The sequence below is a fragment of the Leptonychotes weddellii genome, chromosome 13 (genome assembly GCF_054177405.1).
Source record: "Leptonychotes weddellii isolate Sample4059 chromosome 13, ASM5417740v2, whole genome shotgun sequence".
Taxonomy (NCBI): domain Eukaryota; kingdom Metazoa; phylum Chordata; class Mammalia; order Carnivora; family Phocidae; genus Leptonychotes; species Leptonychotes weddellii.
In genome coordinates this window covers 64,602,185-64,627,637 of record NC_138381.1, presented here as the reverse complement: position 1 = coordinate 64,627,637, position 25,453 = coordinate 64,602,185, and the positions used below count along the sequence as shown (strand labels likewise).

Sequence of the window (25,453 nt, the reverse complement as noted above, 5' to 3'; positions counted from 1 at the left end):
TATATGGAAATTGAATTCAAGTTCTTGATTCTTTGGTATAGAAAGGTATTAACTCAGATTTATTGGTCTGCCCTGAAAACAGAGGTTTGGACAATGCAAATTCAATGTATGGATTATTCTGTGAAACTTGAATATTTTCTGTGGAATTTAATAATTTTTTGTTTCTGTTAAAAAAGTGGATATAGTTGTTTTGTTTTGTTTTGTTTTTTTGCCAGTTTTTATTTGAATCAGGTGAGTGGCTAGTATACACTGTATGTAAAGACCTAGTCATAAATTTGGCTTAGCACCGATGAAGTTTCCCAAGGGAACACACGTGCGCATCCGGCACTCAGGTCAAGGGACAGAAAGTGACCTGTATTCCAGAAGTCTTGTGCCCCTTCCGGTCACCCACCCCTCGCCCAGGCTAACCGCTGCCCAGATTTCCAACACCGGAATTTAGCTTTGCCCGTGTCTGGGCTTTGTCTGAATGTACTCTTCTGCGTCTGGGCCTCTGTCGCTCAGTGTTGCGCGCGAGATCCATCTGAGTCATTGCCCAGAGCAGTAGGGCGTCCTGCAGCTAACCAGTGAAGGCCTGCAAGCTGTGCGAGGCCCGTGAACCAGATCTGCCTTGTAGCCTGTTTCTGTACAGCCCGTGAATCAGGGATGGTTTTTACATTCTTAAGGGATTGTATAGAAAATAAACAAAGAATATGGAGCAAAGACCGCATGGAGCCTGTAAAAGTGAGAACAGTTACTGTCTAGCCCCTTGCAAAAAAGCTTGCTGACCATGGCTGTCTAGTATTCTACGCACAAATATCCCACAGTTCATGCATCCATTCTTTTTTTTTTTTTTTTTTAAAGATTTTATTTATTTGATAGAGAGAGACACAGCGAGAGAGGGAACACAAGCAGGGGGAGTGGGAGAGGGAGAAGCAGGCTTCCTGCCAAGCAGGGAGCCCGATGTGGGGCTCGATCCCAGGACTCTGGGATCATGACCCGAGCCGAAGGCAGACAGACGCTTAATGACTGAGGCACCCAGGTGCCCCCATGCATCCATTCTAACACTGACGGATCACTTCCCAGTTCGGGCTGTTGTGAATAGTGCTGCGAGGAAGAGTCTCACGCCATTCTCTTTGGTGCACAGAAGTCCAGGTTGCTGTGAGGTGTATACCCGGGAGTAGAAATGCTGGGTCATAGGGTTTGCAGACGGTGCTCAGCTTTGGCAGATAGCACCAGTTTTCGAGAGCACTTCTACCATTGTGAGCTCCCAGAAGCCATATATGGGAGATCCATTTCCACCCTATCTTTCCAACCACTTGGTATTGTCAGTCTCTTTAATTTTAGCCATTCTCGTGGGTTTTAGCGATAACACATTGCAATAATACATTTCCTTGGGGACCACTGTGGTCCAGCATCTGTTCAGAGCCTCGTGAGCTATTCGATACTCTCTTATGGGAAGTGCCCATTGTTAAAATTAATTAATTACTGTTGTTATTACTACTGCTGCCTTTTTTTTTTTTTTGCCATTATTCTGTTGGTTGTTTGCCTTCTTCTTTATCGATTTACCAGAGTTCTTTGTATATTCTAAATGTGAGTCCTTTATGTGTGTATGAATTGCAGATATCTTCTTTTCTGTGACTTGCCTTTTTGCTCTCTTAATAGTATCTTCTGAACAACAGAAGTTCTTTTTTTTTTTTTTTTTTTTTTAAAGATTTTATTTATTTGACAGAGAGAGATACAGCGAGAGAAGGAACACAAGCAGGGAGAGTGGGAGGGGGAGAAGCAGGCTTCCCGCGGAGCAGAGAGTCCGATGCGGGGCTCGATCCCAGGACCCTGGGACCATGACCTGAGCCGAAGGCAGACGCCCAATGACTGAGCCACCCAGGCACCCCTGAAGAACAGAAGTTCTTAATTTTATTGTAGTCCAGTTTAGCAATATTTTTACTGCTAGTGCTTTTTTGTGGCCTAAGAAATCTTTAATTACCCTAAGGTCATGAAGATATTCTCCTTTGTTTTCCTCTAGAAGCTTCATTGTTTTCCGTTTAAATCTTTGTCTGCCTGGAGTTGACTTTAGTGTGTGGTGTGAGGTAGGGGTAGATGTTCACTTCCTTTGTGCAGATACCCAGTTGCTCCAGTGCCGGTGATTGGGAAGGCCATCCTTTCTTCCCACCCTGTTTTGTCAGTCTATCACAAATCAATTGACTGTTAATGCTTGAGTCTATTTCAGGATTCTCTCTTTTGTTCTGTTGGTCAGTTTGTCTGTCCTTGGGCTACTACCACACTGTCTGATTTACTTTTGCTTTATAGTAAGTCTTGATATCTGGTGATGTAACTTTTCCAGGTTTGTTTTTCTTCTAGAATGTCTCTACTTTTCCTAGCTGTGTACATTTTCATACACATTTTGGAATCAGCTTGTTGATTTTCATTTTAATTAAAATTGCATGGAATCTCTAGATTACTTTGGGGAAAACTGACATCTTTATAGTTGAGTTATTCAGTCCCTGACCTTGGTATATTTTTCCACTTTGAAAAGCTAGTTGAATTCCCTTCTATGCTCGCCCAGTGTTTCAAGACAATAATATAGGGATTTCCTCCCTATATTGTGATATATGTAATACGGTTATTCCAACGTCAGAATCCGAGATTGAAATGGATATTTGACTAGCCAGCACAAAAATGTTGACCAACAAAAAGACTAGCAAGGCAGCAATATTTTTCTGTAGAATCTGGGTCCTTTGAAGAAGATGCAGATAAAAGGGTCATGAATGAATCTGAGAGAGATGAGACCTTTGAATTCATCTGTTCCACTTAGTAATGCTCTGTCTCTATGCATTTTGTCATGTTATCAGATCTGTATTGCTGGGACCATTAAGGGTACCACGGAGGGGTCTGTGCTCAACGCACAGGGCAGCCATGTGGATGAGAAAAGCTGTGGATATTGTTTGGTAGCAGGTAACACGTGCTTCCCGGGACAGCTTTTGTTTTTCTTACAAACTCTTGCTTTTTCTCTCTAGGACTGTCCTTTCATTGTCTGTATGACCTATGCCTTCCATACTCCAGATAAACTCTGCTTCATCTTGGATCTGATGAACGGTGAGCGACACGCAGGAAGTCTGAACGCAGGGAAAGACTTCGCCGGGACATGACACCGATCTAGGCACCCTGGCGGTTGGGTCTTTTGGATAATTGGGTTTAAGGAAACCTTACTCTTCAAGTTTCCCTTAGAATTCATTTTAAAATGTTGACCACCATTCCCCTCTGGCCCTCCTAGACTCTCACCAGGAAATTGCATTTTCTGGAAAAGATTTTCATAAAATACGCAGAGTGAAACTGCATTTTCTGGAATGCAGCTGGCCTAGATCTTTAATTAGCTTGTTTCCTGACCCTCAACTTTTAGGAATGAAATCCCTCATAAGAACGTAGGCCAAAGATAGAAGTGTATTCGGAAAACAACTTTGAAGGACTGGCTGTGGGCCAGCATGGCTTCGGGCCGAATCTTCTGTACCCTCAGCCCAGACCAGCCAGCCATTGATCTTTTAAGCTATGAATGATGACGCTGCAAATGCCGAGAAAGTTCTAGCTGGAAAAATAGTTTTCTAATACTAGAGAGTGACATGGTATATATTCCAAGTTAAGAGCTTGAAATGCATACAGTATAGCAAATGAATTACCTTTTTTTTGGAAGTTCATTTGAGGTTCTGTTATGTTTTGAGGGTTTGACTTAAAACCAGATCCGTTCAACAACATGGAGGAATTTTCCAGACATAATAATGGGCAAAGAAGCCAGACACCATAGCATGTCTCCTGTGTGATTCCATGTACGCGACTCTCAGAACAGGCAAAACTAAGGGATGGTAAGAGGTCAGAATGGAGTCCCTTGGCCTAACCAGGGGCGGGCGCTGAGGCACTGACAGGGAAGGGCACGGGGCAGCCTCTGGGATGCCGGAAATCTTGATCCGCCAGTGGTTATACGGGAACACGTGTGCGTGAAAGGCGAGATACGTAAGCAAAATCAGGGGCCATAGAGCTGGCCACACATTAACTTCTCCAGATCAGTAGAGGCTGTTCCTTTACAGTTTATAAGAACATTCCCTTACCCTGTTGGTGACATTCTCTGTCTCTGTAACTTGAGCTCATATGATGATTGCCTTTTTCCAACATTTTATTATGAAAAGTTGCAAACATGGGGCAAAGACGGAAAGAATTTTCCTGGGAACACCCCATACCCACCTCCCTGGATTTCACCAGTTAAATTTTTACTGTATCTGCTTTCCCAAATATCTATCAATATGATCATTTTGTTTCTCTGTGTGCTTCTTTCTTTCTTGTCCACGGAGCCAGTTGCTAAGCCATCTGCTGGATCATTACATGGTTGGTCCAGTTACTAGATAGGATGTAAATACTCAAAGCAGATAACCTAGCTGCCCCATACCCCCACCCTGTGAAGGTGCATCTGGGAGCTGGACTCCCAGTCTGAGAGTGATGACTGTGTTGTATATTATCCCAGCCATCCCGGCATGAAAGTCTTCTAATGTTTGAGATTCCTCTATACTTCTGAAAGTGTTTTGGCAAACTACAGAAGTCAAAGACAGATACACAGACAAAGCAGAAGCAAAGTTTGCCTCTTTTCAACTGTGCCCTATTTAGGATGGCAACGATTTTTGTTTCCTGTGAACTGACACACTTTGTATTAACCTCTGCGTCTCTGGTTCCAGGGGGCGATTTGCACTATCACCTTTCACAACACGGGGTGTTTTCTGAGAAGGAGATGCGGTTTTACGCCACTGAAATCATCCTGGGGCTGGAACACATGCACAATCGGTTTGTGGTTTACAGAGATCTGAAGGTAAGGCACTCTGTTTCCGGGAGCTGTGCAGTAGGTATTGTGGTCCTGGGTCTCCAGATGGTCCTTTGTCTTTCATAGGACATGCCATTTCCCTCCCCTCAGCCCCAGTGAGGTCACATCTGTGTGATGTCTCTCTGTCCAGATTCTAAACTCTGTGCCAGGCACTCCTTTCCTTCCTAGTTGTCACTGCCAGCTCAATGTGTGTTCCCCTGCCTGACGCAGCACACACACCAACTCAAAAATTGCAATGAATTAATGAAAAGCAAGGTAGGAGTTTCTTGGCGTTGCTGATGTGACAGTTCATTGTAATGCACTTAATGTTCACTAAGCAACTGGTTTGGTCATGGCTCTGTGTTAGAACTGGTGATGTACAAAGATGAAAAGCAGAGAATGTGTGTCTTCCGGGATTTATACACGGGTGAACCGAGACGCAGAACGGCCGAGTCCTAGCTCGTCGGAGGCAGGGCCGATCAACCTGCAGAACTTCCCCTAAAGGCCACTCGGAGAGTTTCACATTGTTTTAGGACTGTCTTCGAAATCACTAACAGATTTCTAGGTCCCTGAACTGCAGAGCCCCAGACGGCTGTGTCTGGGCTTCTTCATTCTTATTCCCTCTGGATTTGGAAAAAAATGCAGTGAGTCTATTCCAAGTTTCCCCCTTCCAGGCCATGGTGCTCGGTCCTGGGTTCTGCATTCATAAGGGAGCTAGGAGTTTGCTCGGTACCTCCGTGGTGACACTCATCGCGAGAAGACAGGGATAGAGATAAAAGGGACCTTGACAAATTGTAGAAATGATCATGCAAATACAGTAATGTGCACATAATAACGAGGAGAAAAATGATAGGAGAGACAGTTTCCCAACAGGGTAAATACATTCCGGGGGGAGGTGTTTGCCTTCTCTTTCAGATTCTTTCTCAAATGAATCCAGTGTAACCGACTGAAATGTGCAGATTATGCTCCTTTCTCTCAGGAGCTGCTGTGTTTTGATTAGCTGTCTTCGCTTTTTAAGGTTGCCTTCCAAGAATCTAAAATATTATATTTTATTTTTGAGCTTCTTACTTTGTCACAAAACACTTTGTAAAATTTAAAGCTTTCTGCAAGGTTACGAAATTATCTCCTTAGTTTTCATCTGAGCATGAAGAAGAAAAAAATGTATTTTCATTGAATTAGAAATAATTAGACACTGGTTGGCGCATGACATTTCGTTTCCTTCGTGTGAGTTTTGCAGAAGAATAAACTACATGCTGAAGGCCCATGAAGCACTATTGTAATACATTTTAATTTAGATCTGTAATCGGTCTTTAATCATGTTTATGCTGTATTTTTTTTGTTTTGTTTTCTAAGCTATTCAGTAGGCAGTGGTATTTTTTAATTTCTATTCAAACTGAATTCTAGTCACTCATGATTATTCATGCTTCAGTTTTATAATAGCATGCCATTTATTTTTATTTCAAGCAAAACAATAGTTGATCCCCAGCAGGAAAATATTAAGATGACTGTAATTCAATGTATATTAGGGAGAGGAGCTTTGTTTTCCATGATTATGCCAGCTAAATCTAATCTCAGTAGATACATTTCATCAGAGTTGTGGTCACAGTCATCCTGGGTCATTCGGTGAGGTCCTGGGTTCTGATTCTGTCCTCAGAAGCAGAAATGCCGTTCATTGGGATTGGTGCGGCACTGTGGAATGTGTTGATTTCTTAGGTCCATGGTGGTACATTCTCGTGAGATTCCTTTCTGTCCTGTGCCTCGTGGGCTCATCCCCTGAGGCCTTTGTGGTTCGCAGAAGCCGAGAAGCTGGTGGACGCGCTCCCTTTGTGGAGAGGTGTGCGGCTCTGGCTGGGCCGCTGTTCGCTATTCGGGGGGTGGGGAGCGGGAAGTACTTTTTAACTCTGATGAACTGTGGTCATCAGCCCTGCAAGCTCCGTGCCTTGTGTCTCGTTATCTCATGAGTAGACTCCTTTGTGTCTGTCATTGCCACTTTCCTGCGGGATTTAAACATGAAAAGTGTGACTTTTAGCATCATACCCAACTTGGATGTGATAGTGTGGAATTCGTGTTCAGATAAAATGATAGGGTATCACGTTCCTGTGGTTGTAGAGATTCTCAAAGCTTATGACAATTTGGGAACTCCTGAAGATCATCTTGTCTTTCTCTTCAGCCCGCAAATATCCTCCTGGATGAGCACGGACACGTCAGGATATCCGATCTCGGTCTCGCCTGTGACTTTTCCAAAAAGAAGCCCCACGCGAGCGTGTGAGTAGTGCCGTCAGCTTTGTTCACCGTTCACTGTTGTTCCTCTCCAGCGACGCGTGGATTGGCTCAGAGCCCAGTCTGCTCGCTTGCTCCCCCAGCTTTTTCTTGCCAGAGGGGATTGTCCATATGTGATAACGCTGGGTCGGGGGCAGGCCCCATAGCCCTGGTTATGGGAGCAGAGCTAAGCTGGGTGTGCCTCCTCTGTCTTTGGGGAGTGTAGGTGGGCCCGCAGTGTGACCGCCGGGGCCCGGGTGTCTGGGGGAGAGAGGGGCCTCCGCAGCAGACCTGAGCCATGCCGGCTGTGCGACCCTTGTCAGTCTGTTCACCTGCTTGCCCCTCCGTCTTCTCGTCTACAGAGTAGGCAGAACTAAATCCCTGCACTTGTCCCGAGGAGAAAGGGAAGCCCGTGTGCCTGGCAAGGTGCAGGGGCATCTGCGTACAGCTCTCCAAGGGAGGCCCAGAGCTCAAGCGTCTGTCTCCATCTACTTTCTCCTTCGTTTTCAAAATGGCTTTTTATTTCCCTGGAGCGAAATTAGGAATCTTTTTTTTTTTTTTTAATTAAAAACACAAATCATCCGCTAGCAGGCCATGTTAGACTTGAGCATTAACTACATCAGTCCTCCAACAGACCATGTGGAGGGAACCCCCTGCCCCACAGACCTCAGCCAGCACCTGACCCCTCTGCTCACCCCTGTCCAGGGACGGACAGGTCCCGGGCCTCTGCAGAAGCAGAAGGGAACACACACTGCTTTTCATTTCTGATCCTTTGGCATCAGTTTATCCGGGTGGAGGGCATGGACATGGGTGCATTTTGTGGTAGAACAGACGAGTGTTGCTTTAATCTTTTTTTTTTTTTTTTTTGTAAATATATCACTCTCAGCACTGAAATCCTTTAAAATTACATTTTATTGTCCCTCCTGAGTTAACATTCATCTCCCAGGGGTCTCACCTCACGCATCCATGCAGAAAATCAACCCCAGACCCTTCTTTCTGTGGGTGTAGAGGTCAAGTGGTTCTGCATTGCTGCAATACCTGATGAGGGGCTACGTTAAGTCAGAGTTACCTTTTAAAGCCTGGAGCAAACGTGTGTGGTGGAGAGCACCGATTCTGTAAACAGATTTCTCCCTTCCTGCAGAATCTGGGGTCCAGAGATAATGGCATTAGCATTTTGCCAGCACTTTGCAATTATTAGGCCAGAACCTGTGGTTGCATAAGCTTCTCTCAGCAAGTTCATCAGGCATTTTTAAGAGGGCTGTTTGAATTTTTAATGCAGTAGCTATTTGGTATGCTAATTTCATCAATTTAGTGTAGCCACCTTGGAAGGCGAATCCAAGAGCTCAGAAGAGTTAATCTTGCAAAGGAATTAATTCCAGTGATGGGGTTATTGATTTCCTTACAGAGCTGCACCCACTTCTTACTGTAATTCACCTGTCAGCTCTGAGCGGTGAGCTGTTCTCGGATTCCAACAGCAGCTGTAGAAGGGGGTAGGATCGGGAAGGTTGCTTTCCGTGCTTGCATGATGATAGTGAGGACACTATTTTAAAAGTACATCATCTCCTGGCCACGAACAAAGGCTTTCGAGGCAGCAGATCTGGATTTGAATCCGCTTCCAAGTTGTGCCTCCTTTTTTCCTCTCTCTAAAGAGATGCCAGTGGTATTTATTTCATCTGAGTGTTGTGAGGGTCAAGTCCACTGATGAATGCAGCAAGCTTTTAGGTACCATTGGCTGGCGGGGGCAGTGCCGCAGGGACCCCCCGGAACTGGCCGTGTAGGGAGGGGCTGGTGTGTGGGTCGCGGTGGTGCCAGCAGCCGCAGTGCTCACCGCGTCACCGGCTGGACATCCACTGTCCTGGCATGTGGGGCCGGCTGCTTTGAATAAGCTCTTATCTTCACAGAAGTGCCGGAGGTTACTGGTGGAATAATCTACATTCTGGTGTGGACACTGAAGTCCGGAGACATCGCGTAACTTGAATAGGGTCACAGACTTGGCACATGGTGGGGCTAGAATTAAAGTCCAGTTCTGTCTGAGTCCAGAGCTTGGACTCCTTACCCTACACGGGTAAACTCCCCGAGGCTAGGAAATGGTCCACTTTGGACTCGATGAGGGCTTTTGGCCAGAATTTCGCCCTGGACGTGGTTTCCCAAGTCTTTTCAAAGCTGTGGTGTGATCCTTGGACTTCACCTAGCTGGTCCGTCTACAGCAAGTGTTGTGGTTGAGGTTCCCAATTTGGGCTTAAACTGAGTGGGTCCATTTAATGACTCGCAAATTACTGTAAACTGAAAGTTAACTATGCGGTAGTCCTGAGAAAGCAGAGAAAGGCTTTCGGGATTGAATAGATTACCAGTGCCGGATTGGAGTTCCAGCTTATTTTCTCTAAGACAGCAAGGCTGTGTCTCATGCCACAGTGTCTCAGAACCTCCAGGCGTTCTTTCAGGGTTCAGAGTAGTTCGGCTCTTCAGTGGGAAATGTGGGGAAGCAGCAGTTGCTGCCATACAAGCAGAATCAGAAAGCCACGTGGCAGGGGGTCCGGGATCCAGCTCTGATTGTGTCCGGTGTCAGCTTAGCCCCCTGTGTTTATCCTTGTAGTATTTTCCCATCCCAGACATGGGTTTTGATCCTGGGAATCATAGGCTTGCAGGTCACCACCAAGGTCTTTCTGGGCAGCGCTGAAATGAACCCTTCCCCGAGACTGGTTCGGATGCCCCTCCTAGAACCCTCCCGTGCCCTCACAGCTGGCCTGACACGGTCAGACTTCAGATTCCAGACAGTGTAGCTCATTCAAGTGCTGGGCCTGCCATGATGGACCAGCGCCCATTTTCACTGCTTGAGAGCCATCTTCCAAAGTGAGAACGCTTTAGAGCCCAGTCCTGATCCTGGATCGGGAATGATTATGAGCGAGCATAACTTAAACGTGACTCTAATAAAATAAGACTAGAGAAGAACACCCCTGACGTGGATCAAGTTGTTCTTCTGTGCCATCACCCTTCTAAACCCCTTACGTACGTGGAATCTGCGTGGAAACCCCATGCGATAGAGGTGTTGTCTTAGCACCCACCTTGTCAAGGAAGATCAGCCAGGGTGGACAGGTTGGAGGGCGTAGCTTTTGCAGGAACCCTTTCGGGCTGCATCTTTGAAAGCCCCCCACGAGCCTCCTCTCGCTCTTCTAGAAGGAACAGTGCGCGCTCAAATCCTGAAGGAGGGGTGGGGAATGGTACAACAGGAGGGGATTCAGAGTTGCAGAATAGTGCAATTCAAGATAAAATGGTTGTCCTCCCAAATCTTTTTCTCAACTTCCTGAAAACCATCCTCACATTTGCTTAGCGGGGTCCTTTGGTCTGTCGGCAGCCCTCAAAACTGGACATGGGATCTCTCCATCTTTTGTACCTGTCGGCTTGGGCCCCCTCTTCTTCCCCACCCCCTTGGGGTCTGTCGCTGACTATGTTAGTAAGTAGCCCCCACCCTTAGCATGTGCTAAGGACTTAGCACAGAGGTGGCGCCACACAGGAGGGATGTCCCCATCCCTTGAGGGTCCGTGGCACCACCTATAGGTGCCTGCTTATCTTTCCCTCCCCCAGCCTCACGCCCACCCTTTGTACGTCCTCACAAGAGCTCTGGAATAGGCAGGAGACCTCTTCATAGCTGTAGTGCAGAAAGACTGACGTGGTTCAGATTTCCCCTCCGAGACTGGAGCTTGCATGTTTTCATATTTATCTCCTACTGTAATTTATTTATATTCATTCTTATACTAATTCAGACAGGAAAGGTTGTTTTGTTCCATGCATCATGTTGTGTGGAGCCCCCATTGTCCCCTCCCCCGTGTTTATAGTTGCTGCCGTTCCACAAAGGACATCTGACCCTCTTGGCTGAGCTGTTACCATTTTGTAAGGTGGGCGTGTTCTGATAACTGTGTGTGCACTTTCTTCTCCCTAGTGGCACCCATGGGTACATGGCCCCCGAGGTGCTGCAGAAGGGGACAGCGTATGACAGCAGTGCCGACTGGTTCTCCCTGGGTTGCATGCTTTTCAAGCTTCTGCGAGGGTGAGTGAAATGCATCCTTCTGTTACCGTCGCCGTGGTATGTCCTCGGATCAGAACCCAGACCAGTTAGACATTGTTAGGCTCTGACACCATTTTAGATCACACAGTGCTAACCTAGATGATGACCAGGGCTCGTTCCGCCTTATAAAGCGAGAGCTTTGCTCCCATAAACTTTTAGGCAAAAGCTTACAGTTTCGTATTTTTGTTCCGTACCTTGTAGGAATGTCAACACATTTAAGCCTAAAAGAAGACTGCTTTGAAGTGGTCCCAGGGATAAGCCTTATTTGGGGCCTGAGAGTTATTTTAAAATGTGGATAATTGAAGAAGGTAGGATAATCTTTTTCGTTAGGAATCAGTTACTCATGATTGTCTTGCCAACGTTAAGCATTTTGAGGGTTACAAGAAAGGACCAAGACCCAAAGTGAACCGATTTTAAAAGCGTGCATGTATTCAGAAGCGTGCTGAAGTTAATTTGCTTTTCATAAAACACAAAAATGAAACTGCGTAATTTTGTGTTTTTAATTAATTGGTGTTAGTTCTCAACCACCAAAGATGGTGAAATAGAGCAGAAGGAGTAGGGAATGAAAGCACTGTCAAAAATATGTCCCCGTATCGAGCACAATGATCATGTTAACATTTTTCCATTAATTTTTAAGAATTTTCAGCCAACCGGAATGGAAATCTTAAGTTTTGAAAATATGTTTTTGGTCATCCTCATCCACAAGGACACAAAAAGCACTTTATGTTAACATTTCCTGGTCAAGACCCTCCTTCTCCTATTTCTGCTGTGAACACGACAGGTCTGGTCATTTGCTGAGCTTTTCACATTCCCACTGGGAAGCCTCGTTGAGCACCGCCACATCCTCTTACCATAATTAGCACGCTCGACAAAGGGGCTGGACTCCATGTTTCCCCCAGATTAGGGTCCCAGCACTCTTGCTGCTTCCCCAGGACTCTGGTAATCTAGTTCTCTGCTCACCGTTTTCACTGGGGAACCAAAATTGTATTACTGCCCAGAGAGCCAGGTCCTGTTGGTCCTTAATTGAATTACTGTATGTGTGGAGCCTGGATGGCCCTAATTCACATCATCAGACTCGCTGACCTAATTAGAGAGTTTCTGCAAGACAGGCCAGAGAAAACCACTTCCCACACAAACCACCCGGTGGAGTCTCTCTATGTGAGGTGAGCACGCAAAGACACGCATTGGGTTTTTGTCTGGGCCGCCACCGGAGAAGGGGTGGGAGGTACAGAATCCACACCCCTGGAATTTTGAGACAGTAAAATTCCATGCAACAGTGAAACCGTTGACTACATCAAGTCAAGATTGAAAAATCAGTAGTAAAATGTCACAGGGAAACCTGCCAAGCCATGTATTTAGGGCTTGGTTCATGTCTTTGTTTTGTTTGATACTAGTCTGTTTATAATAATGTCCACGCATATAGACTGGGGATGATCTGGCATGACACTGTTTTTGAAAGATCTGAAAATGTAATTATTAACGATATGCCAGCAGTGTGATTTTTTTGTGGTTAATAAAGTGAATCCAGCCATATCTGGCCACAGGTCAGGTTCAGAGTACTGAATTGGGAGGGATTCATTCCTCATGGGTCCTCGAGCGGGCTCGGGGGAAACGCTGTGTTCACTGCGGCTCCCATCAAGAGGAGTCTTGGCCGACAGGAAGACATCCAGAGGGTGTTCCCGAGGATGGGATGAATGGGACAAGAGGAAAATGGGGAAAGATCTAGAAACCATGGCTCTTATGGAAAGGTTGGAAGAGCTGGGTACAAGGCTTAGGGGAACCCTAATGATTGGCTCCCTGTTGGCCAAGGATCTGTCTTCTCGAAAGGGTTATATTCATGCTGCACCGCTCCCAAGAGCAGGCATTTTAAGGAGGGGAAAGATGTCAGCTTGACACAACAATGCCCACTTAAGCATTTGAAGGAGTGTTGTGCATCACAGGTAGCAAGGTCCCCGTCACTGTCTAGGGACCATCTGTTGAGCTGGCGTGCAAAGAAACCTTCCAGTGTGTAAGAGATGGGACTGGATGAACCTTTCACACTAAGATTTATGATCTTATGCCATTCTCTGCCTTGCTTGTCCAGAAGCCATTCACAGGAAAGGAGAGAGCATGGAAACCAAAGGGCAGGGAGATGTTTTTTGACTTAAGTGATTTAGAGTAAACTTGGTAAGCATTTATTGAGTACCTACAATATGCAGGAGACTGTGCTTCCTGCTCTGGGGAGAGGAAGAAGGAGAGGCGGGGGGCGGGGGGGAAGCCATATCTAGTCCTTAAGGAGCTCACAGGAAAGTAGAGATGTCCACACACATGAGCAAGGCGGACTGCAGTATCCTGGGGAGCAAAGAAATGGGTCCCAGGGCTGACCTGGGAGAGTAGGGCAGACTCCATGCAGGGGATGCTCTGTGAAGGGGGCCTGGAAAGGGTTGGCGATTCCAAGACTGGAGCAAAGTGGACATGTTTTCCTGCGGGGAGCAGAAAATATAGGACAGTTTGCCTTTCCCCAGTGGTGACCTGGGCAAGGAGGGCGTGCCGGGGGAGAAGGTCGAGGAGGTGGGGTCAAGAAGGGAAAGCCTAGGACGCCATGTGGGGGGTGGGGGCTCCAGAGACTGGAGGCTTTTATGCAAAGGAGAGACATGGCTGGGTGTTCGTCAGAAGAAGGTGCTCATAGCAGCATGCATATGGCACTGGATGGAGGGAGATGGGGGACAGGTGTGGGGACCGAGGCAAAAGGCCAGGACCTGCGGGCCTGGGACCAGGAAGGAGGCAAGTGGCCAAATGATGTTGCTATGCTGATCGGTGGTTGCTGGTTTTTTCCGATGGGTGCTCAGATACGGAAGCTAGGAAGCTAAGGGGTGCTGCTTAGCAATGCCTGGAGTCTTTTTTGTTGTCACAGCTTTGGAAAGGGCTACTCCTGACATCTGTTAGGTGAAGGCGAAGGATGCTGCTGAACATCTTACAATGCACAGGATGGGCCCTGCTGCCCCCAACAAAACATTGCCCTGCCCAAAAGGTCAGCAGTGCCCAGGCAGAGCATGTCTCTTCCTTCCTTCCCACAGAGGCATAGTGCGCTTGAACAGGGGGTCACCAGCAGGTCTTTTTCGCTTCTCTTTTCTTCAGTTGAATGCTTCTTCCACGGACCAGTGTGTCCCCCCCACCTCTGCTGAAACCCTTGTCCGCACCCCTCACGCACCCTCACTTTGCCTTGCCACTGTAGAAGAACACCGCGGAGGCTCGAAGGAAAGGAGTCTGGGTGTGAGCAGCGCAAGCTGTCCAGGCTTGAGATTGCGTTCTGCCTCCCTGGACTCACAGGGATGGGCCGGGTATTGAAGGTTTCCTGTTGGCGCCTGTGTGGGATTGCTGTCCTGATCCTCAATCTAGATTTCAGATCTTTGTCAAGGAAAAGAATTGATGTGACAGTAGCTTTGATCCTAACCTCGTACCCTCTGATGGTCGGTCCCCGAAGGTGTCAGATGCAGGGAGAGAGCCTGGCTGGTGGTCTGGGGACCGCTGAGCTCTGCCCGAGGTTACTGAGTTTGTTCCTGTAGGGGGAAAAAGGAATGCTTATAAATATTTTGGCAGCTGTTGGCTTAGGTTCAAAACTCATACTTGATGTAACATGTCATCCTTTTGGTATTCGAAAATTAAATTTTGACGTAAGAGTTTTGAATCACTCTTACTTATAAACGTAGTCTCTTGAACTCATCGTTCCGCTGTGAACGTGATCTGCCATGTGCGCGCGCGCACGCGTGTGTGTTTTCCCATCACTTCTCACATCTTGAACGATTTCCCCACCCGTTCGGGGGAAACGTACAGTGCGCGCTCCCGGTCTGTGCGAAAGCCGCATCTGCCCGCCGCACATGTGAACTGTGTTCCCGCGGCGCCCCGCCACGAGCGGGAGAGCCGCCAGAGAGCCGCGCGCGCGCTGCTGGGAGAGCCGCCCGAGAGCAGCCCGACAGCCGCCGGAAGGCCGCCGGAGAGCAGCCCGAGAGCCGCCGGAGAGCCGCCGGAGAGCCGCCCGAGAGCCGCGGGAGAGCCGCCGGAGAGCCGCCGGAGAGCCGCCGGAGAGCCGCCGGAGAGCCGCGCGCGCGCTGCTGGGAGAAGTCAGCCGCCCCGCAAGCTGTGGGCAGGCCCCAAACTGTGTCCTATTTAAAGCGGCCGCACCGGGGCGCAGCGGCAGCCACACCGGGGCGCAGCGGCAGCCACACAGGGTCCGGGAGCACCACGTGCCTCCCTCCGAGCGGAGATTATTACTGTCGGAGGGTTTCTTTAACAGTTTCCAAAATAGAAACGGAATCTTTGGTTTTGTTCACAAAGAATAATCAAGACTGCATTGGAAACAGATGTGCATCAAGATGTCGAACTTGAAAGCGCAGACTTTGTCCGTGGCGCAGCCCAGAGCCGAATCGCTGAAAAGCGTTTCCGACTGTTGCCTAACGGAGTCGGCCGCGGAATAGCCGTGTATATACAGCGGGCTTGGTAGTGACAGGGTTCATGTGCTGGAAATGTTTTTGGCACCCCCCGGCTCCAACTCCACTCCCCCTTGCGAGCCTCCCTCCGGTCTCATGAAAGACTTTTTACATTTAGCACAGAGCACTTCTGTCAGAACACAGCGGTCCTCCGCTGCAAGGGTCAGGGCACAGCGCTTTCCTTCCGGCGGCAGTCGCAGCAAGTCCGCGGGGGTCGAGAGCAGGAGCGGGGTCCCCGCGGCACCGCGCACAGGAGCCAAACCAGCAGGGCTCGTCCCCGCGCCGGGAGATCTGCGCACAAGCCCTTAGTGTGCATTCAGGGACCGCGTGGGGCGGAGACGGCCGGGTTGGCAGAGACTGAAGTCTTACAAGATTTCATAAACTTTCATCCTTTTTCTCTCGAACCACGAACATGTGAATATCTCCGTGTCTTTTGCATCTGAGGATGATACAAGGAATGGTTTTTAAAATGATAATATCTTATAAATCAGCAAACATACCATTTGTTCTATCCGATTTGCTTTTTTTTTTTACTTTTTTTTTTAAAGATTTTATTTATTTATTTGAGACAGAATGAGAGAGAGAGAGAGCACATGAGAGGGGGGAGGGTCAGAGGGAGAAGCAGGCTCCCCGCTGAGCAGGGAGCCCGATGCGGGACTCGATCCAGGGACTCCAGGATCATGACCTGAGCCGAAGGCAGTCGCTCAACCAACTGAGCCACCCAGGCGCCCTATCCGATTTGCTTTTTAAATGCAATCATTGTACATTTTTCTTTTTAAGAAACAATTAGGGTGAACAGGACATTTCCAGTCAAAATCTAGTTTAAAGATTAGTGCATGTTTGCTTGGCACTCATTCACCTTGTTTTAGAGTTTATTTTTCAAATTACTGCTTTCAAGAGATGGAAATTACTCTATTTCATTGCATGGCAAGAAGAACAATAAAGCATTAGAGTGCCCTCTCTTGTACAAAATGAACATTAAAATATTTAAGATAATCAAGGCTCTGAAATGTAATAATCCCTTCCAAGAGATGATTCAGTGCATCCCTTCACTAATTCAGTAGGATGGTCAGAGTGGGAGCAGTAAGTAGTGCAAGGATGAGTTCTCTTTTCTGAATCACATTTATGTGCTCAGTTCTCCAACCCACTTTATAGAGTATTTTGCCTGTGATGATGTTATATACGCCTTAGAAATTAAACTGTAGGATTCACCATTTTTTAGGCACGTCTTGCTGTAAGGAAACTCAGTCATGTACATATATCCCTTCTTTAATTTTCAAATTAAATAAGACCAGGATTGGGCGCCTGGGTGGCTCAGTTGGTTAAGCGACTGCCTTCGGCTCAGGTCATGATCCTGGAGTCCCGGGATCAAGTCCCGCATCGGGCTCCCTGCTCGGCAGGGAGTCTGCTTCTCCCTCTGACCCTCCCCCCTCTCATGCTCTCTCTGTCTCATTCTCTCTCTCAAATAAATAAGTAAAATCTTTAAAAAAAAAAAAAAAAGACCAGGATTTTGTAATTGGCATGTTTACTAGTCTCTTTTAATAAGATTTCCTTTAAAAGCCAGCTTCTCCAGGGTTTTAACAACAGGGTTAAGAGTAGGAATAATTTGCTTATTAATTTCTCGAATGATTGCTGTATCACATACCTCCTGTACACCACTGTGGTCTTGGCCGCGACCAGCATACACGGTGCCTGTCTGTTCCCTTTGTCATTTCTGTGAAGTAGGGGGCCTTGTGCCCATCGACAGATGAAGAAATCGAGACTGATGGTTTCCGTGACTGGCCTGCAGCCAGTAAACACCCCTGTCACAACCTTGAACCCAGGTCTGCTGACTCCTACATTTGGGGCTCTCCTTAAGTAAAACAGGAGAAAGCAGCTCTCAGAACTGGAGGGCCCCGAGGACACAGGGTTCATTTATGTCTGTTATCATCAAAGAAAGGTATCGCCTAGTTACCAGTGGGGGAGGCGTGTTCATCTTGGTTGTGTTTCCGTTGTAGTTGTTTTGTGTTTTGGTATGTTCTTTGGGTTGTTTAAGAAACTAATATCCATTTTTCTAAAAAAAAAAAGATAAAATTGTATGAAAGTCATTATCTGAAACACTAACATGACAAATGTTATATAAATGGCCTTCATTTTCATGACTACCGGCTGGCTGATTGTTTTCTTTTTAAGGATATTTTAAAATATCACTAGGAATGTATTTGCTGAAGCATATTTTCGTACCATGATTTCACTGACGTGAGGATCAGACAGTTCAAGTGAGCATAAACACCCCCCCCTTGAGACACTAACATACCCCAACACCAGCCTTTCTCTGGGCACGGTAAATGTGTATGGCTTTTGTATTTCTATAGTTTTGGATGAACAGTAACAGGATACAGTAGAGTACTCAGATATGAGCCAGGGACATTGCACAAAGTGACCTGATACCACATTGTCACAGGATGCTGTTCATTTCCACAGGCACAGCCCTTTCAGACAGCACAAAACCAAAGACAAGCATGAGATAGACCGAATGACCCTCACCGTGGTAAGGAGATTGAAAACTCTGTGCTTTGGTGGGTTTTTGTTTTTTTTTTTTAAGATTTTCTTTTCTTTTTTTTTTTTTAGTAATCTCTACCCACAACATGGGACTCGAACCTACAACCCCAAGATCAAGAGTCACATGCCCCACCGACTTACCCAGCTAGCCAGGTGCCCCTAAAAACTCTGTTCTTATTTGCATTATAATTTTCACGTCTCATTCCATTAACAACCAGTGTAAAAATTTGCTTTCTTAAAAACAAATGAGTGGAGATACAGTTCCTAGAATTCCTAACTGGCAATTTAGTGGAAATAGATGCCAAGGCAGAAATCAAGGTTTGTCACCCCTCAGTAAGAAAGAGATCCAGAAAGTCAAAAACTAAAGTAAGGAGATCGAAGAAAAGGAAAAATCACTGAGGCGCAGAAGAGTGGGGAGACGTGTTTCTCCGGACCTGGCCCCAGGCTATGGATTGACGTTGAAAATGACTAGTTATCTGGGTTGCATGGCTGGCTCAGTCGGTGGAGCGTGCGACTTTTAATCTTGGGGTTGTGAGTTCGAGCCCCACGTTGGGCAAAGAGATTACTTAAAAGAAAAAAAGAAAGTGACTAGTACAGTTTCACGTTTCTTTAGAGTAAATATTAGTTCACAATGAATCTGCAGTTTTTAACACTGTCCTTTTCCAAGAAATGGCCTTTTAGGTCTGGTTGGGCATCAGGGCCCTGTTTCCAGGAGGGCATCTTTGAAATCTTGTTGTTTTTTCCTCCCCCAGAACGTGGAACTCCCAGAGGCCTTCTCGCCAGAACTGCGGTCGCTCCTAGAAGGCCTGCTCCAGAGAGACGCCAGTAAGCGGCTCGGCTGCCACGGAGGCGGGTAGGCTGTTATTTTAGCTCTTGAGGATCATCACCCGGGGCACCTAACAGTTAGTTCCAGTACATCCCAAATCATTCCTAGCCCCTAAAAATCTCCCATTTTGACCCGAGGCGGGGGAGAAAAATCACATGGGAAATATGTGTGCTGTCCTTTGTGTTTCGTAATTAACGACTTGAAGGAGTCGCTCACTTTTTAACTTTAAAAATCGAGCATGTTGATGGTGGAAACGAATCCTGATATTTCACAGTTCATTTGGTGACGTTTTACTAATTAGGTTTGCAGTGATGGCAGTTCAATATCCTGATCAGGTTCTTACTGGTTTTCTCTCCCGTGTAACTGGTCGGCTACTGTCTTATACTTGCTTTCTATCTGCTAGATATCCAGAATGCCTTCCTGTAATCCTCAAACTTGACTGATATTTTGGCTGGATACAGAATTCTAAATCGATAATGATATTCCCCCAGAACTTTGGGGATATATTGCTTTATTGTGTGCAATAAAGCTGGTCATGGAGCCCAGTTATCACTCCTCATGTCAGGTTCCGATAGTTCTTGTACTGTGGAGGCTCATTTTCTTGAGCTTGGGGAATACTGTTATTTTTTTATTTGACAATCCCTCTCCTCCATTTCCTTGGTTAGCTCGTAGAACTCCTTTTAGGTGGCTGTCGGAATTTCTAGAATGGTCATCAATGCTTCTGACCTTGTGTATTCCCTGTATCTTCGCTTTGATTCTGTTCTACTTTCTGTGGGCTTAAATCTCTAGTCCTTCCTTTGATTGCTTTTTAAAATCTTTAGCAGGCTTAATTTCTTCAAAATAGAACCTTTCAGAGGTTCCCCCCACTCCATTAGAATAAACATGTAGCATTTGGGGTTGGATATGGAGGAAGACAGTATGGTGTGTGCGCGTGCGCGCGTGCATGCACGAAGAATTCAGACTGTCTTCAGTGCATGTCTCCCCCTCCGCCCTCCCACACCCCCCTCCACACACACGGCGTTGAGCCTGGAGCTCAGCACCTCTGTCCCCTGGCCAGTAGCTGTGCTATTTCCTGCCAGCAATCACGGCTCCTGCGTCCACGCCCATCCTGTCTGCTGATGGTTCCCCATCCCTCTTTGTGGTACATTTAGGTCTCCGTGTTCCTCTTCCATCATTTCAGCAATTGTTGGGAAGGAACAAATGCAAAACGCAAAGGGACACCCTTTGCTTTAGATTTCATTCATTCATTCAGTAAACACTTACTGAGCACTCCCTGAGTGTCAGCCACGGTCCTAACTGCTGGGGCCGAGGCAGTTACACACAGGTCGACACAGCCCTGCTGTCTTGGAGCTTATATTGGGTGGGGGTGAATGACATTATAGAAACGATCCGGTAAGTAAGATGACCTCAGACCGAGAGAAGAGCATGAATGAGATAAATAAGGTAGTGTTGTCGTTGAGACTCCAGCCTTGGGAGGAGAGAGGGGAAGGACTCCAGGCAGAGGGGTCAGTGAGGGTAGGGCTTTGAGGGGAAATTAAGCTTCCATGATGCAGAAGAGCAAGAAGGCTGGAGAGCCAGGAGAGGGAGGTCAAGAGCAGGTCAGAGAGGTGGTGGGCTCAGGCAGGTCCTGTAGGCCGTGTCCCTGGACTTTGCTGTAAGGGCAACAGGAGGCCTCTGGAGAGTCTTGGGGAGGGGTGTAGGGAGATGGTTTGAAAAGATGATGTGGGCATGGCATGGGGCAGGTGGGGCTGTGGGCTGTGTGGCTGGGGGGCAGGCTGGGGCAGGGGGGCAGTTAGGGCCATTCGGGGAGCAGGGTGGGGACCTGGACGGTGGCAGTGGTGGCGGGACATTTAGCATTCCCTCCATGATCAAAGACCCTGCCGCCCCCACTAGGAATCAGATCTCGGTGAGGGTTGGAGGCAGTAAGTCAGCCCCAGGACTTGCCGAGGGGTGGGCTGTGGAGTGTAGGGGTTAGTGGGGCATCGGGGGTGATCCGGCTCTTTGGCCTTAGACAACAAGGTGTGGGAGTAATGCAGCAGTTCTACAGACCTCTCGCCCCATCAAGTGGAGACTCCAAGTAGGCGCTGGGTGGGTGGGCCTCCTGGCGTGCAGGACAAAGTCAGCACTTGGGACACAGATCTGAGAGCTTGTCTGCAGGTACGGGTCACTTAAAGGCCTGGCAGAGTGAGGTTACCGAAGGAGTGATAGCAGAGGAAGGGGGCCGAGAACCAGCCCTTGGGGCTCTGCTACAGGAGACAGGGCTGGGGGACCCAGGGCAGGCCTTGGTCCCTGGCAAGCACGGCGACCATGCGCTTTCCCTGGGTAGGCTTTCCTCCTGGTATACAGCCCCTTCTCTTCTGCATAAACTGAGCTTTAAGGGTGGTCTCCAGGAAAACTTGTTTCTTCAATTTATGAGGAGGTTTGGCATACGCTGTGTTCCTAGATTTCTAGTTTGCTTCTGAATTCATATTTGGTACTTCATATGCCTACCGTTTGATCTAACATGCCTCATAGACATTTGCTGAAAATCTCCTCAATGTGGAGATCTCTAGTTTGATTCTTATTTGAATTTGTTCTCTGGGCAACAGAATCCTGTGTATCTCTCTATCTGTGACAACTCCTAGGTTCTCTCAAACTGGAATATGCGTCCCCGATAAATTACCATATGGGATAATATTCCTAGCTTCCGCATACAATATTTCTAAACATCCAGTGTTTCCTGTGTTTCTTTGAAAGAAGCGTATTTTACTTGCTTACTTAAAGAACAGAAAATGGTCGTTGCTCTGTGTTCTTACTAGGAGACAGTTTTTGGAAAATACTCCTTAGGTTTGCAAACGCACCCTTACCAACTTTGTGCCTCTTCCACAGGGCACAAGAAGTAAAGGAGCACATCTTTTTCAAGGGCATCGACTGGCAGCAAGTCTACTTACAGAAGGTACTCTGTCTGGAACCCCACACTGGGCACCACCACCTCTGTGCTCCCTCTTGTCCCCCACTTCCTGGGTCCACTCCCCAGGGCCCCGCCCTTAGCCCCGGCCCCGCCCCAAGCCCCGCCCCCCAGACGCCCCAGGCTGCAGTGTGAGTCCTTCTTGCTCTTCTACCCATGGGCTGCCATTGCTGCCAGCTCCCTCTGGGCTGACTTTTCTGTCTCCCTAGTTTAAAAGTTTTCAAAATATCTGCAGTGTACATTAATAATATCAAACCGGAGTTGTCATCTAATTCAAATGTCCCTATAACTGAGATGTTTTTAGCTTTCACTCATCTTTTTGACTTCCTATCTCAATCAGTGACTGTATTTTCATAAAGATCTCTATAGAAATGTACGAGAAACGTGGGTCACAAATCTACATATACTTTTTCTAACCCAGCACCATACAACTTAAGGATCAGTATGATTGGATAGCAACAGAATCCCTTCCCTTATTTTAAGATATTTTTTTATATTCCCATGAGTACAGGAAAACACCCCAAATTAAAGGGTTTTTTTAAATGTGGATCAGCCTTGGATTCGTTTTTGCATCATCTCCAGCAGTGGAGGGATGATGCTCTGTTAGTCCCGCCCACTGTGAACCAGGGAGTGGGCTCCAGCTCCGTTGGCGTCGGCTGGGCACCTCTGTGGGTGTGGAGCGCTCCCTCTGGCCTCCCCGCACATTAAGGCTCCAGCAAGTGAAGTGTGGTGCCCTGTTGTCTGAGACGTGGTGTTTTCCTAAAGTTGAGCTGGCGGGATGTGCAGTCTTGAGACTTAATTATATTCAGTAATGCTTTAAGACCTTGGACGTGAATCTTTTTTTTTCCCCCCTGAAGTTTCTCTAAAATCTGGGGTCGTCTTTTAGGGCTGTTCCATGCCCAGGCTCATCTCTGAAAGATGTGCTGTGATGTGTAGGAGCTCGGCTGGAATGATCAGCATGCAGCACAGTGGTGCTCACAGTGTTCTCACTGTAGAGCCGTAGGTCGGGATGGGCCGTAAGGTGATCTGATAACTGAAGCATGCTTCTTTGGATCTTCCAGTACCCTCCACCCTTGATTCCTCCCCGGGGAGAAGTCAATGCTGCTGATGCCTTTGACATTGGCTCATTTGATGAAGAGGATACCAAGGGCATCAAGGTACACATGTGATGTTCGCCCTGGGTGTTTTGGAGGGTGGGGAGGCTTTTTATTGGCTGTCAAACTGAGTGATTGTCTTAGCATTGGCCTGCTGGTGGAATGTAACTTACCAGTCAATACCTATATATTGGAAGAATGTAGAAGTCAAGGACCTAAATTAGAAACGATGAAAGCTTTCTGTGGACTAATCATTTTATGTTTGACAACCTGGGAAGTGGTCAGTTTCTTACGGATTTGGATATATTTGTGATTGGAATAGAACTCGAACTTACATGAGGCAGAGAAGAAACAGCTGTGACAGTGAACACACTTTGCCATGGGCCGAAGAGCCAGCCATCTTAATCCTTTTAAGTTTTCAGACCTCTCTGTGTTAGGATGAAGAGAGCAAACAGCATGAGTCATTCTGCATTTGTCAATCAAAAGTGAAATAATCACTGTGGTTTTTTTTTTTTAATATAATTCTCTGCATTTTTCAAACTTTTGTTCATATCATTATGTTTCCCAGTAGACAAGGCATAATTACAGACAGTGAGTCATGAGGGAAAACCATCCTCCTCAGGCTGCTAAGTCAGAGTGTATCACTACATGCCGGGCTCACATCTGCCCCCACCTTCTCTGCGTCCCCCAGGACCTCCCCATCTTTTCTCAGCTGCCTCCTTATACCCTGGTGGTGTAAGCCCCCCCCACTTTTCCTACCAAGCAGCTCCCCCTCCAGAAGGCTGTAAGCACACACTGTAAGCACACACACCTGTGAGGAGCCGTGGCCAGGGACACACAGAACTGGAACCAACGGGGCCTGGAGACAGAAGTGGTGGGTGAGCGGCTGGGGAGGAGGGAAGCTGCAGGAGACCCCACGAGAGGCCAGGCGCATTGGGGCCCGAGGAATGGCAGCTGGTTGGAACTGGCAGTGTCAGGAAGGAGGGGCGATCAGGGTGCTCCCAGGACCAGCTTCCCAGGAGGGGAAGCCGAGGCGAAGAGGAGGTGGAGGGGGCTGAGGCCACTTCTGTGGTCTGGCGCAGTGGCTCTCCCAGGGGCCGCAGCGTGTCCGGTGCCGCGACGTGCGCGCTGCCAGGCGTGGTCTGCAGCCTGGACAGAGCACGCGGCAGGTGTGGAAGTACCTCTGTGCAGCCGTGCTCTGGGGAAGGATCATTCACGAAGTCGCTTAAAAGGATTGCTGTTGTCACAATAGAATTTTGTCAGCAAAGGTACTACCGTCCACGAAAGGGTGCTAAAAACGAAGCGGCTGTGATGTGGGAGCCCACAGACATTCTCGATGTTAAAAAGAGATTTCTCATACTTTAAATTTTGTTAACCATAATCGTGGCTCTGGAGTCAGACAGACTGGGCTCCAATCTGCCCTTATTTGCTGAGTGACTTCGGGTAACCCCTCGCGCCTTGGTTTTGCCTCCTGTGAGGTAGAAGAGAGAGCCGCTTTAAGCCTCCTGGCATGTCATCCATGCTTCAGCTAGGAGGTTCTGTCAACGTGGTTTTCGTTCTTCGTGACCAAGAGCTGAGGATGAGCACGCTCAGAACAAGAAGGGGCGTGTGGCCAGGGGCCCAGCGGGAAATGAGGAGCCCGGGACAGCCTTGTCCAGCTAGAGGGTCTGCATCTTAAGAAACCATGCATTCTTTACCTTTAAAAAAGCAGCCCAAATTATACAGTGTTCTTTAAAAAACAAGAACAAAAACAACAAAAAAGTGCACCTCAGATAAGGACAGATTTTCTTCTTTGTTTTATTCACTTTTTTTTTTTTTTAAAGATTTTTTTTATTTATTTATTTGAGAGAGAGAGAATGAGAGAGTACATGAGAGGGGGGAGGGTCAGAGGGAGAAGCAGACTCCCCGCTGAGCAGGGAGCCCGATGCGGGACTCGATCCCGGGACTCCAGGATCATGACCTGAGCCGAAGGCAGTCGCTTAACCAACTGAGCCACCCAGGCGCCCTGTTTTATTCACTTTTAACAACTTACGCTAAGTCCTAAAAAGTCAAGGCTCTCTGAAATTCTAGGAAGTAAAATGGTTTGTATACATAGCAGAGTTGGCCCTTTCCGAGCAACTACTTTGGAAAGGAGTGTGTTTTTACTTTTGGCAAAGCCTTCAGAATCTGTCCCGGATCACAGGGTGACCCTGTGGCCTGGTGCACTAGCAATCCCCCCCCACACACACACGCACACACACATGTACGCACACGCACGCGCACACGCACGCACACACACACACGCACATTCACGCATGGCTGGGCACGTGCCTCCAGCATTCATGCTCTGAGCCACTGAGGATTTCAGCTCTGGGCTCAGCCTGGGCTTCTGAAGGAAGCCAAAAGAGGAAAGGAAGGCTCTGAGAATCAAAGCGATCCTAAAATCAACACATTATCATAAC

General features: G+C 47.5%; 1 protein-coding gene across 4 annotated transcripts in view; it reads left to right on the top strand.

Annotated features, from left to right (window-relative positions):
* GRK3 (G protein-coupled receptor kinase 3) overlaps positions 1 to 25,453 on the top strand; it is a 124,910-nt gene that overhangs the window by 85,022 nt on the left and 14,435 nt on the right. For all 4 annotated transcript variants that reach the window (XM_081801940.1, XM_081801939.1, XM_081801941.1 and 1 more), the window contains 8 exons: positions 2,994 to 3,072; positions 4,695 to 4,825; positions 6,987 to 7,081; positions 11,013 to 11,120; positions 18,068 to 18,134; positions 18,898 to 18,998; positions 21,840 to 21,906; positions 22,980 to 23,075. In XM_081801940.1, coding sequence (XP_081658066.1) covers positions 2,994 to 3,072; positions 4,695 to 4,825; positions 6,987 to 7,081; positions 11,013 to 11,120; positions 18,068 to 18,134; positions 18,898 to 18,998; positions 21,840 to 21,906; positions 22,980 to 23,075 — 744 coding nt within the window. The remainder of the gene's footprint in view (positions 1 to 2,993; positions 3,073 to 4,694; positions 4,826 to 6,986; positions 7,082 to 11,012; positions 11,121 to 18,067; positions 18,135 to 18,897; positions 18,999 to 21,839; positions 21,907 to 22,979; positions 23,076 to 25,453) is intronic.